General features: G+C 31.9%; 2 protein-coding genes across 6 annotated transcripts in view; one reads left to right on the forward strand and one right to left on the reverse strand.

Annotated features, from left to right (window-relative positions):
* The window catches only part of LOC126886500 (uncharacterized), an 85,096-nt gene extending 80,410 nt beyond the window's left edge, over positions 1-4,686 (forward strand). For both annotated transcript variants that reach the window (XM_050653450.1, XM_050653452.1), the window contains 3 exons: positions 3,766-4,246; positions 4,304-4,366; positions 4,428-4,686. In XM_050653450.1, the coding sequence (XP_050509407.1) occupies positions 3,766-4,246; positions 4,304-4,366; positions 4,428-4,606 (723 nt within the window). In that variant the 3' untranslated portion in view covers positions 4,607-4,686. The remainder of the gene's footprint in view (positions 1-3,765; positions 4,247-4,303; positions 4,367-4,427) is intronic.
* LOC126886508 (zinc finger protein 501-like) overlaps positions 1-14,192 on the reverse strand; it is a 92,515-nt gene that overhangs the window by 44,753 nt on the left and 33,570 nt on the right. The window contains exon 4 of one of the 4 annotated variants that reach the window (XM_050653473.1): positions 4,735-7,640. The exons of 1 other annotated variant lie outside the window; for it this stretch is intronic. In XM_050653473.1, the coding sequence (XP_050509430.1) occupies positions 6,709-7,640 (932 nt within the window). In that variant the 3' untranslated portion in view covers positions 4,735-6,708. Of the gene's footprint in view, positions 1-4,734; positions 7,641-14,192 lie in introns of those variants that run through there. 2 more of the 4 variants (XM_050653472.1, XM_050653471.1) reach the window with 2 other exon arrangements.

Consider the following 14,192-nt stretch of genomic DNA (forward strand, 5'->3'; position numbering starts at 1 on the left):
AATTTGACATTAAAAACCCCCATTATAGCAGGCCAATAAATAGAAAACACCCTCAATTTTAGTTCCACCGAAATCCACTAGAGGTCGTCGTTGTGACTTAACATCGCCAATAGCCATTTCTTAATTATTACCACTGACACTCTTGATAGTACACTTCGCGTCAAAAAAACTAGTACAAGTCTTATAACCGAAAATCGTGTTTTTCTAGTTGTGTAAAAAACTGGTCTTGTCACATATGTCATGCTTATTTCTAGGCAACGTTGCCAGTTCAACTAAAATATTATATCAAACCAGCTAAAAGCAGGGCTGTGCGGCAGACCGCAAGTTGTTAGTAGGTTTACTAAAAATTAAAACAACATCGAGCATTTTCGATTAGTCAGTCACATTTATTTAAACATGCATCCTAAAAAATTCTCTTATTAATTTTGTAATGTTCCATCATCTCAATTAAGTACCCATAAATTAATTCGTGTTCTATTATAATTGATGACAGATATGACATGAATGACAGATAATATCTCTAGACATGACATTAAATTATTATGTTTAATTTAAAATCGAGAAGTGTGAAGGGTTTCTCGTAAAGTGTAGCACAAAACTCTTTTAGAGTTGTGGGATACTAATAAATAAAACACACTGGAAAAATTAAAATTTGAAATTAATACAAAATGAATAACTTTTACAGTGAACAAGTGTGGAACTTAAATATTATGTATTACAATAAAATTCGAAACTGCTTAAATATTAAGGACATAGGTGGAAAATGTCGCCTGTCAAAATGTTCAATGTGTTTTATTAAATGTATTCATTTTTTTCGAATCATGAGAAATATAATGAATATTTTTAAAAAATTTAAACGCAGAATGAAAGATTACATTATTACTGAGGGCCGAAAGTCCCTGAAAACTTCTATGTTTATTTTAATAAGTTACAGGGGGAAAATAAAGAGAAAATTTAGTGATGTTTAATTGCAAATATTTCATTCAATTTTTTTTTTATTTATTCTAAGGGACTTTCGGCCCTCGGTAATATAATATATTTCATTTTGCGTTTAAATTTTTCAAAAATACTTATTTATTTTCTCAGGATTCGAAAAAAAATAAATACATTTAAAACACATAGAAAATTTTGACAGGCGACATTTTGCTCCTTTCTCCTTAATATTTTGTCATAGCTCAATTATTATTAATAACTGCCTGTAATCTTCTGGGTACTGAGTAATTAAATTTACTGCTAAATTTTTATCTTCAGCCAAGCTTTCCCAGGTTTCTTGAATGACGGTCCACAAATGATCTCTGTTTTGGGGAATTACATTCAATTTTTGTATTTTGTTGACCATAAGTCCCCAAACGTTCTCTATTGGATTTATATCTGGACTTTTAGATGGACATGGAAGAGTTTCAATGTTATTTTCCATAAGGTAATCCCGTACACGGTGAGCTGTGTGGATTGAACAGTTGTCATGCTGGAAAATAAAATTATTGTTGGAGAAAATTTGCCTAACCGATGGCAACATCACATTATCTAAAATATGTAATTAATTTCCAGCATTAAACCTTTTTTCAATTTTCCAACACATTCCTAAACCTCCTCTATACATCCAAGCCCAAACATTTATAGAGAACCGCCCGGATTTATCACTTGACGAAATATAGTTTTCGTTAAACCTATTTCCAGGCGGTCTATAAACCCTAATGCGGCCATGATAACGAGACTGGAATACTTTTTCATCAGAAAAAATTACATGGTCCCAAAAATTAACAGGATCATTTACGACATAATTTAGAGCAAATATGAGTCTACTTTGCTTATGTTCCTCGATACACTTGTATTTTCGGGCGGCTGCACAATTTTTTAAACCAGTTGTTTTAATCCTCCTTAATGCTGTAGTTATAGATCCATTAAAGTTTGTATTCACTTTTGCTTGCCTTGCCGTATGGAAGGGATTCACTCTTAACTAATTAGATAATGTTTGATCTTATTGGGCTGTGGTAATAGCTGGTCTACCGCTCCCTCTCCTTTTATCCAAAGTCTGCTCGTTTTCCCATTTTTTTTTAATGTTGAGAATTGTGGTTTTGCTTCTATTGAACTCTTGAGCCAGTTGTCGGACAGACCAACCATCTTCTATTTTCGAAATTATTCTAATTTTATCACACTTACTTAATTGACTTGGCATTGTTAAAAATTTACTTTGACGAATTTGTCAAATTTGACCGATGTCAAGTAATTAAATAAGTCATCGAGGACTGGACGTAGTCCTTTTTATATAATGTGTTTAATCGTTTAATTTTTCAGTTATGTGGATTTTTTAATATGAACTCAACCGTCTCTCTGGATATTAAATTTATTAGATACGGTTTTTTGTTAATGATAAAAATAATACCTGTCTAAAAATTTTATACCGGATGGTGAATTGGAAAACGGGCCATATTCAATGTAAAATTTTAAACTGTAGAATTCCTGCTTCCCTAATTATTTTATATCAAAACACATAAACAACTATTTCTAGAGGATTGAAATCTGTATTGAAAACAACTGTTAAAATTGTTCTACGAATTAAACATATTCCGAAATTTTGTAAAAATATAATAATTTTTCACAGAAATACGTCAAAGTTAGGCCACACACACTACCATAATGTGTATCGGTTGCGTTCGGTCACAGTGAAGTTATTATAAAATATCTAAAATATCATAGAGGTATATATTAACATAGAGTGAGCCTACTTTCCGCGCTTCCTGACGACAAGATCTCATGGACTGGTTTGCGGCATCTCTTTCTAACACACTGTATCGAGAATCTGTGATGACATTCAGTGTGAGTATAGGCACGGAAGGGGAGGACAACTGTAGCAGCTTTACTATGCGTAAGAGTGAAACAGCACTAATCCAAGTAAAAAAGATGGTGTCGTCACTTCGCTCTGAATGACACTCTCTCTATGCTAATATATAACTCTATGATAAATATTGACAATTTGAACTGTCAACATTTTTATTTTATCATTTCTTGTTTAAAAAATAATAAAATTGATAAGATAGCCTCAGTTGAGGAGAAAGTAATAATAATAAAGATGTTTTATTCAGTCAATAGTGTGCGAACAATCAGGTAAATAATAACCTGGGCCAACTTTTACATACATACCTACTGTGGCAAATGTACATAGGTATTTTTCAAAATGTTGGAATGTGTTTAAATCTTAGAACAATTTTAGGTTTTGTTTTTAATACAGATTTTAATCCTCTACAAATAGCTTCTCATGACTTTTGATGTAAAATGATTAGGGAAGCAGGAATTTAACAGTTTAGAATTTTACATTGAGTTACCTATGGCCCGTCTTACGATTCACCACCATGATTTTTGAACGTTATTTTTTGTATTTAGATTTAGTGCAATTCCATTATCTGTGCTGGCAACAACGCCGTGATTCACGAGCCATTGTGTCCAGTCTGAACACAGGTTTACATTGGGAAAAAAAGTGTACCAGTTTTTTTTTGACGCGAAGTGTACGTACGTATCACTACATCTACGTACGTTTCATTTATTTTTTGATTGAACTCGTTTTAAAATGAATCGTGACGCATGGAAAAAGTTAGAGTGGAAGAACTATACCCTAAAAAACATGAACCTTGCTTTGACAAGTGCGAGCTCAAAGTCTGCTTTCCCCAAACCGATCGTAAAAAATAGTATAGGTGTACGGCTATTTTTTGTACTACCTACTTTTTTGGTTACGTATTTTAAGGATATAAAATAATTATTTTTTTTTAGGTATTTAAGATAATGAAGTCGGATGAAATTTCTTTCGAAGCAAAAAAAGATCTTCTTATTTCCAATCTCGGCGAATCTTATTTGAAAAAACATAGAAGGAAACGTATGATGTATGGCTGCAGTAACCTCATGAGAGAGCTATCTAGGCTTCTTATAAGTTACCGCAAATTAACAAATACGGATGTTCCTTTTAAGGACTTACTACACCCAAGAAATTTTGATAATGTAGTAGCTGCAGTTAGAATTATCGTAGGTTACGATCATGTTACAAAGACTTTTAAATCGCCTAGTTTAGCCGTGCACCTCGGTACATCATTAAAGTTAGCCTGTGATGAATTAACACAATTAATATTAAAGGAAAGTTCTGGTTTCAAATGTAATTCCTCAGATGAGTCTAGGCAATGGCTACATAATATCAAGAATTTTAAAATACTTATTGAAGCTCGTTGGAATTCAGAGTTAGCATTTCCTCAACACAGAGGTCTATATGGTGTAATTTTGTTTATTTTATTAAATACTAATATTTTTTAATTTTCAGATTCAGATAAAAGTGATACGATTGATGAAACATTAGATAAGAAACAACGTATTAAAAAACAAAGTAAGAAATATTTTTAATGTCGTCTCTCTAATGACTTAAAACTCACGTCATATTATTTCAGGTTGGTCTAATAAGGAAGTAAAACTTGTTGAAACCCATTTTCAAGAATTTATAAATGAAAATGGATATCCGTCAAACAGGGAGATTAGAGAATTTATTGCTGCATCAAAAATTAAAAGAACGGTGCCAGTAATAAAATCTAAAATACAACATTTAATTAAGAAAAATAATAGAAATTAATTTTTTCCTATAAGTTCAAATATATTGTATTATAATGTTCCTGATATCTTTATTTTTATAAGTAAATAACTTACTATTAACATTTTTTTAATTAATTACAATAAATCCATTTTACAGCAATAATAAAATAAATCCATTTTACAGTAATAATAAAATATTAGTATTTTTAAAAGAAATATATCAATCAATTGGAATAGACAATTGTATAATGTACCTACTCACGTTAAAAGTTCATAAGATAACACGTCACGCCGAAAGTAAGAGGTAATTATGGCAGAAGAGTCGTTGTGACTTTCAAAATATGACAACACCGTTGGGGGGTGACGACGCGACTTGAACTAACCTATATATAGAAGCCATAACGTTACAACTTAACTAAATTACATTTAATAACAAGCTTAAAAAATAATAAATGTTAAAAATTTTTTTAGCTCTTGTACAGTATGTCTTGTACAGTAACTTTTTTATTATCATTTTTACGAAAAAAAGTTATTCTTTATAAAATGCTCTGCATCGTATAGAATCTAAAGACTCCAGTTACATCAAGGCCGCGTCCCACCATCAAATAATTTGAGCAAACTGAAAGTGACAGTTAGTGACGTCACATCCTGAGTGTTCATTGTGGATAATAATGAAAAATTTTAATTTTAAATAAAGTACAAACAAGTTAGACAACTCAATACAAAAAATTTGATCAAACTAGACTGATAGTGAGAGCACAGATTTTTAGAATTTCAAAAAACTGCAATTGTGACGTCACTTTGACGTACTTCCTCAAGTACGTCAAGTTTGCTCAAACTGTTTGATCAAATTATTTGATGGTGAGACGCGGCCTTAAGATGCAACCACCAGATATCAAGTTTTATTAATTTTATACGAGGCATGTCAAAAAATATGAATTTCGCTCAAGAGTAAAGTTTCTTTATATTTCAAAATCTCGAAATTTTTATTGAGAAAAGTTGTTTAATTTATATCCTTCTAATTGAAATATTGTGAACTATAAAGGTAGGTACTTAACTGTTAAGCGAAATTCATATTTGTTTACATACCTTTAGACCATTTTGTGAAGAATAACTTTTTTCGTAAAGTGGATAATAAAATAGTTATCATATTTGTAATAAAATTATGTTTGTATCCGCAATTTGAGAAAAATTTGCAATTTTTTTTTTCAATTAGAAGGATGTAATTGAAGGGTTTATTTCTAAAACAACCAATGTCACTTTTATGAAATTTTTAACTATTGGCACTACTTGATAGCAAATTAACATTTACATTTATCACAAACTTATCGTGACTAAACCACCATAGCCCTAAAATTATAACGATTTTGTGACATTGGTTGTTTCTGAAATAAACCCTCCAATTGCATATTAAAACATAGTTTTTAATTCCAAACAAACAAATTTTCATAATAACAATTTTTGATATTCTGAAATATAATATAAAGGTACTTTACTCTTTAACAAAATTCATATTTTTGACGTACCTCGTATAAAATTGATAAAAATTTGATATCTGATGGTTTTAGATTTTAGACTATGCAAAGCATTTTATGAAGAATAACTTTTTTCGTAAAGTTAATAATAAAAATGGTTCCCAGTTACGCAGACATACTGTATAAGAGCTCATTTTTTTTAATTTTCAAATTGTAATGCTATATTCGGATTCAGCATAATCAAAAACATAATAGAAACATATTTGATCAAAGTAAAATTATGAATTCAACGATATTTATAAAGATATTTATACAAAACAATTGTTATTTGTAAAACAAAGTACCGACAAGTTTCAACGAATGGATTGTAGACTAAATAAAACATTTGCAATTTTAACACACACAGACTTGTTAGAATTCGAAAAAAAAATGACAATCGAAATTCGGGTTTCGCGGCGCTAGGTCGTCAGAGAATCTGAAACCCATAAGTAGGGCGTCATTTTCAAAATACATTTTTACAGAATTTTTTTAACCTAGAACTTTATAACAGCCAGTATATCATATCCAGTGTAAAAACTTAATGATTTACTAGAAAAACTAAGTTGGGCCTGGAGGTGGGATATTTTTCGCTTCATTTGGGCGATTAACATGTTAACATTAAAGTTTATCAATTATTGTGTAATTTCATATGCTTATTTAAATTATATTTTCGAGAAAACTTCTGCGAACAAATTCCACACTCATGTTTTTCTCCAGTGTGTGTTGCCAAATGTTTTTTTAAATCGCTTGATTGAGCAAATTGCCTAAAACAAATGTCACACGTATACGGCTTTTCTCCAGTGTGCACTCGCAAATGCTTTTTCAAACTGCTTGCTTCACTAAATTGCTTAAAACAAATTTCACACTCGAAGGGTTTTTCTCCCGTATGCACTCTCAAATGTCTTTTCAAATTATTTGAAGAAGTAAACTGCTTAGAACAAAATTCACATTTGTAAGGGTTTTCAACAGTGTGAATCATGTTATGACTTTCCAAAAGTCGTTTCCGAGAAAACTGCTTGGAACAAATTTCGCAGGCATACGGTTTTTCTCCTGTATGTCTCCTCAAATGTATTTTCAAATAATATGGATCATTAAACTGCTTAGGACAAAATTCACACTTGTGAGGTTTTTCACCAGTATGCACTCTCAAATGAACCGTCAAATTAGTTGCATAACGAAACTGTTTAAGACAGGTTTCACACTTATAAGGTTTTTCTCCAGTATGCCATCTCTTATGTCGTTTCAAATAATATGCACGAGAAAACTGCTTTTCACAAATTTCACATGTGTAAGGTGTTCCTTCAGTGCGTTTTGGGCGACTTGTGTGCCTTTTTAAATGTTTTTTCAAATAAGCTCTTTTAGTATACTGCTTCAAACAAATTTCACATTTGTATAGTCCTGCTTCAGGCTCAACTTTCATAAGTTCATTTAAATTATCTTGAGAACAATTAGAATTATTTATTGATACTTCTTCGGAGTTTAGACTTATTTGTTTTTTATTAAACGAATCTTCAGGTAACGTTTCCATAATTTCCATTGGGTTCTTATTGTAAGAAATACCTAAAACAAAAACGAAACATACAGTGAATTTTAGAGAATGCTTTATATGTATGGTTACTTAACTACATAAATCAGAAAAAATAGCTATTGGGACCGTGCAAGTTCGGAAAAGCGACACCTGGTTTCATAGCTCGGCAACATTTTTCGCACTTTTAATTATATTAGCCAATCATATTGGTCCTGGTTACTGGACAATTGTCAAGGCCATAGCCCAAAAAAATATAAGAAGAAAAGGTTACATTAAGGTTATGTTACTAAAAGGTAAACAATTGTATGTATAGTCTGTTCGCTAAACTCAGACGCAACTTTCTAGATATTTTAGTCGGTAATTTTCCCAATTTTAGTAAAATTGGCAAAAAATAATTACTAAATAGTTAATAATCACTAAATAGTTAGTAATTTTGCCAATTTTTGCAAAATTGGCAAAAAACAAAAAAATTATCGTCTAAAATATCTAGCCAGTTGCGTCTGAGTTTAACGAACCGACTATAAGAAATAAAATTAATTATTAAAATGCACTACTGCAAGCAAAATAAAATTAGTTAAATTTACTTTTATACAATAATTGCATATCATATCAATATTGTGGGACAACATATAATTTTTCTTCTTCATTGACAGTAGATATGAAATATAAGTCATTTTGACAATTTCAATTGACAATGAATTATTTAAGAAACTTGCAAAATTTCTCTGCTATTCGCGCACGATCGTTTCTCGCATCCCCTCCAAGTACTTGCACACGGCGAATAGTCGGTTCGCTAATCTCAGACATACAGTTGAGTCCCTGAATGATGACCAGTGCGTCATCATTTAAGCATACGAAATAAGTCGGAAATTGAAATTTACTAAACGCAACAGCAAGTCACTTAAGCGCTGGTTTCCTCGAAAGCGGCACCGAAAAACAGCGACCGTAACACTGCGATGAATTACGTCAGATTACGGTGAAAAATTCAAGGTTCTTCACTACGGCAATGGAATGTGCAAGCTCAGCAAGCGGTGGCTTCCAACGCATCCTTGGAAACCAACGCTATTATTTTGCATGGTACAGTTTTTTATGATGTCATTCATCGCAGTGTTACGATCGCAGCTTGTCGGCACCGCTTTCGAGGAAACCAGCGCTTTACTGTCACTTGCTGTTGCGTTTAGTAAATTTCGATTTCCGACTTATCGTCGACTTATTTCGTACGCTTTAAATCAGGGATTCCCAACCTTCTAGCAACTGCGTACCACCTGAAATATTTTGAAGATTTTGGCGTACCACCAAGGGGAGGGGCATGAAATAGAAGGAAGCCCCCCCCCCCATTTTAATTTTTTAGAAATATATCTACTAATTATTTCTAATTCTAATACTTCTCGGTGTATGACACCATGTGTACTTCGGCATTCAGGAGCAATTTTCTTTATTTTTGCTGCTAGCCCTGTAAATTTACCTGACATATGAGTTCCTCTGTAGTGTTCAATTCAAGTTGTTTGCAGAACAAAAACTCTTCTATAACTTCTTCATAAAAATCAAATCGTACAAATACGAATACCTGAGCTATTTGTTATATCGGTGCTTTCGTCTACTTGAAATGCAAAATATGTGCACTCTTGAAGTTTTAAACAAAGTTGTTCTTTAATATAATATTGGAATACATATAGTCGATTCGCTAATCTGAGACACAAATCATGATTTAGGAGTGCTCCTCGTGCTTGTTTATTTCTAGTGCATCTTTATTGTGATTGTAGTGTAGACACTGTGTTTTTTGACAATTGTATTTTTTAAATTTCTTTGGCTGCCTTTTCTCCTAACACGGTTTGAGCCATTTTCACAACGGCCGGTAGTAAAAGGGTCTCACCTATTGTGTGAGCCTTTCCATCATTTGCAATTCTACATCTAGCAAGGTAGGATATCTTTATTAAGTTAGTATGTATCATATTTACAAAGCTAGTCATGCATTTATTTTCTTTCTTAAAAATAGTAGATTCTCTTTAAAAAGATTCGATCAGCTTACCAACTACATCAGAGTGGTTTGTGTGTTGATGACATCAGCATAGAAGGCTTCATGCTTTGATTCGAAAGCGTTTCGAAACAAGCAACACATTGAAGAATAGGATTGTCACTATGTTTTGTGCCAGACTTCACTATAAAACCACATTGTAAGTAGCTTTCGTGGTATTTCCGATTAGCCTTGCGGTTTAGATTTTTTAGCACTATCCTTTGAAGTCCCAGGGTTCACCAAAAACTGCTCATAGCTTAATATGGAAGCACAACAACTGCACTGGCTTCGTAGACAGATGCCCAGCTTAATCGCTTGTTTCACCCACGTGACTCGTACCACCAGTGGTACGCGTACCACCGGTTGGGAACTCCTGCTTTAAATGATGACGCACGGGTAAAGATTCAAGGACTCAACTGTAACTAGTGATGTAAGAAGAGAATATTCTCGAGAACAAGAATATTCTCGGCGAGAATTTTCTATATTTACAAAAAACCGAAATAGAAATAAAATCTAGATATGGGTCAAATTATTGTAATTTAAAAAATATGTATATGGTGTGGCCAATTCACCTAGTATATTTTTTGCATCCCAAACATTATTATTCTTGAAGCCCAAACACCTACTTGCTGCTCCGCTCATGAAATGCTTTTTTGGCCGGCCGAAAAATCACACGATTTTAGATAAAATCCCCGAAAATAGAAGTAGCCGGGGCTAGGGAATCTCATCAACCACTTGCTAGAGTGTATAGAGTGTCAGTACTTGTTGTTATAGTGCTATATTAACTTGCAAATATTTAGAAAAGTGTTCAATTAAGTTGAGGGAACTGAGTTAATAGATAATTTAGCAATTTTAAAATATGGTGATGACTCGGCTGAAACAATGGCAGATTTAGCACTTTATCGGTCTAAAGGGATTTTTTTGGAAAACCATACGTTATAAAATCAATTGAAAAACTAGACCCAATCATATGGTGTAAAGGTACATGTTTCGAAAAAAAATTAACTAAAATAGCAGTTGATATATTAAGCATGCCTTAATCCAGTGCAGAGACTGAAAGAAGTTTCAGTACTTATGGTTTTTTTCCACTATGCCACTCCTCTAAAAGAAACCGGCTTACTGCTGAGCAGGCTTGTAAGGTAACTTTTATTGCTCACAATTTAAAATTGTTAGACGTAGACCAATCCATGACTGAGCTGCCAACTTGTGAAAAACAAAATCCCACAACTTCTCATCAGTACATTGAAATGCAGAATGCGGATGACCAGGATGAGCTAATGATAGAAATAGATTCTGAATCTGAGGTCTCGTCTTTTTCAGATTAGATCACCACATCCATCATTTGCTGTTAAGAAGAAAATTTCATTATTTTATCAAATAAAATTTGTGTTTTCTCTTGGTTTTGTATTTTTTTATATAAACTTACGTGCATAGAAATCGGCCCACTTAAAAATTTGGTCATTTTTGAAGTCTCGTATTTCCTAAACCTGTTGGCCGATTTACGTGATTTTTTTAGTATGTTATAGCCTTATTTTTTAACAATATCGATGTACTAATATTATTGCTAAACAAGTAGGTAAGTGTTATTGTATACCGGGTGTAACAATCATAGTGTGTTTTTTCCTCAAAGTTCGGAACACCCTGTGGAATATTCTAGCGTATATAAAATATTGAAATTAAAACTAAACTGTAGCCTTAGGCTTTCTTAACCTTTTGCTTTTTGATTCATTCGCTTATGTTGGATAATAAAAAAGTTAGGTATTTTAACAACTATTAGCAACGTTCTTCGTCAATACAGGGTGTTTCTAAATAAGTGCTACAAACTTTAAGGCGAAATTCTGCATGAAAAATAATGACCGTTTCATTTATAAACATATGTCCGCAAATGCTTCGTTTTCGAGATACGGCATGTTGGATTTTTTCTTACCAACTGACGATTTATTTACTACTCTAAAACCGGTTGAGATATACAAATGAAAGGCTATAGCGGGATAAGATGGTAAAATCTGCACTCGGCTGGATTCTTAGTTGGGATTGGGCAATCGAAAGTACATGATTCAAAAACCCCCTAACCAAATTTTTAGCTCCCTATGTGACCCCAGGTGTCCCCTATCGAAAAAAATGTGTTTTTTCGAAAAACATTTTTTTGGAGCGATCTTTTGCTTTAAAAAATGTGAAAAAAATCTTGAGTGTACATTATTATACCCAAAATCACACTGATTTTTTTCAGATTTTTTTGATCAAAATTGACGCCAGAAAAAATTTTTGAATTTTTCAAAAAAATTTTAGGTTATGTAGGTAATTTTTGGCTAGCTCCGACAAAATTTTTTTTAGTGTATTTTTTTTCGTTCTTTTTAATGGTAGGGATAGTTTTGCCATTTTCTCGCCGGAAATTGCTCAAAATTCGAAAAAACCCATTTTTTTGGTTCCCCCCTCATATTTTTAGTGTTTACTGAGCCATCTTTTCTTTAAAAAATCTGAAAAAAATTATGAACATACATTGATGCCCAAAACTATACTGTTTCTTTTTTCAGATTTTTTGGATCAAAATTGAAAAATTTTGAATTTTTCAAAAAATTTTTAGGTTATGTAGGTAATATTTGGCGAGCTCCGACATAATTTTTTTTAGTGTATTTTTTTCCGTTCTTTTGAATGGCTGGGATAGTTTTGCCATTTTCTCGCCGGAAATTGCTCAAAATTCGAAAAAACCCATTTTTTGGTTCCCCCCTCATATTTTGAGTGTTTACTGAGCGATCTTTTCTTTAAAAAATCTGAAAAAAATTATGAACATACATTGATTCCCAAAAATATACTGGTTTTTTTTTTCAGATTTTTTGGATCAAAATTGAAAAATTTTGAATTTTTAAAAAAAATTTTTGGTTATGTAGGTAATTTTTGGCGAGCTCCGACATAATTTTTTTTAGTGTATTTTTTCCGTTCATTTGAATGGCTGGGATAGTTTTGCCATTTTCTCGCCGGAAATTGCTCAGAATTCGAAAAAACCCATTTTTTTGGTTCCCCCCCTCATATTTTTAGTGTTTACTGAGCGATCTTTCCTTTAAAAAATCTGAAAAAAATTATGAACATACATTGATGCCCAAAAATATACTGGTTTTTTTTTTCAGATTTTTTGGATCAAAATTGAAAAATTTTGAATTTTTCAAAAAAATTTTAGGTTATGTAGGTAATTTTTGGCTAGCTCCGACAAAATTTTTTTAGTGTATTTTTTTCCGTTCTTTTTAATGGCAGAGATAGTTTTGCCATTTTCTCGCCGGAAATTGCTCAAAATTCGAAAAAACCCATTTTTTTGGTCCCCCCCCCCCTCATATTTTTAGTTTATACTGAGCGATATTTTCTTTAAAAAATCTGAAAAAAATTATGAACATACATTGATGCCCAAAAATATACTATTTTTTTTCAGATTTTTTGGATCATAATTGAAAAATTTTGAATTTTTAAAAAATTTTTAGGTTATGTAGGTATTTTTTGGCGAGCTCCGACATAATTTTTTTTAGTGTATTTTTTTCCGTTCTTTTGAATAGCTGGGATAGTTTTGCCATTTTCTCGCCGGAAATTGCTCAAAATTCGAAAAAACCCATTTTTTGATTCCCTTCCTCATATTTTTAGTGTTTACTGAGCGATATTTTCTTTAAAAAATCTGAAAAAAATTATGAACATACATTGATGCCCAAAAATATACTGGTTTTTTTTTCAGATTTTTTGGATAAAAATTGAAAAATTTTGAATTTTTCAAAAAATTTTTAGGTTTTGTAGGCAATTTTTGGCTAGCTCCGACATATTTTTTTTAGTGTATATTTTTCCGTTCTTTTGAATGGCTGGGATAGTTTTGCCATTTTCTCGCCGGAAATTGCTCAAAATTCGAAAAAAACCCAATTTTTTGGTTCCCCCCCTCATATTTTTAGTGTTTACTGAGCGATCTGTTCTTTAAAAAATCTGAAAAAAATTATGAACATACATTGATGCCCAAAAATATACTGTATATAGTATTATTGTATTATTATTCTATCTATGTATATTATGGATTGAAAATATAAATATGTAGATATTCACATACTAGACAAGGCGAAAACGGCGGGTTCGAAGGGAAAAATATTCCCATGAGATTTTTTTGCATAATCACATTCGTGAGACATCCCAGAATAAGGTTCAAGAAGTCGCCCACGTGAAAAGTGGGCCAATTTTTTTTTAACATTTTTTTTTTAATCATATTGCAAGAACCAATATTTTTGGCCCGAACAATTTTTTTTTTAATTTTTTGGACTATTCTGGACAAAAAAGATCTCTTATAATTTTTCTCTAAAGTTGATCGTTTTCGACTTATAAGCAATTTAAAATTGAAAAAAACGAAAAATGCCGATTTTCAAGGCTTAATAACTCGGTTAAAAGTTATTATTATGAAAGTCAATATATGACTAAATCAAAGTTTAAAGCCCCTCCTACAAGATCCTGAAAAAATGTTTGTCATTATTTTATTACTAACCTGTTATTTTTAAGTAATAATAATAAGCACCATGCACGTGTGCGACGTCTGTAAATGCTGAGTGCAAGA

The sequence above is a fragment of the Diabrotica virgifera genome, chromosome 6, assembly GCF_917563875.1.
Source record: "Diabrotica virgifera virgifera chromosome 6, PGI_DIABVI_V3a".
Taxonomy (NCBI): Eukaryota; Metazoa; Arthropoda; class Insecta; order Coleoptera; family Chrysomelidae; genus Diabrotica; species Diabrotica virgifera.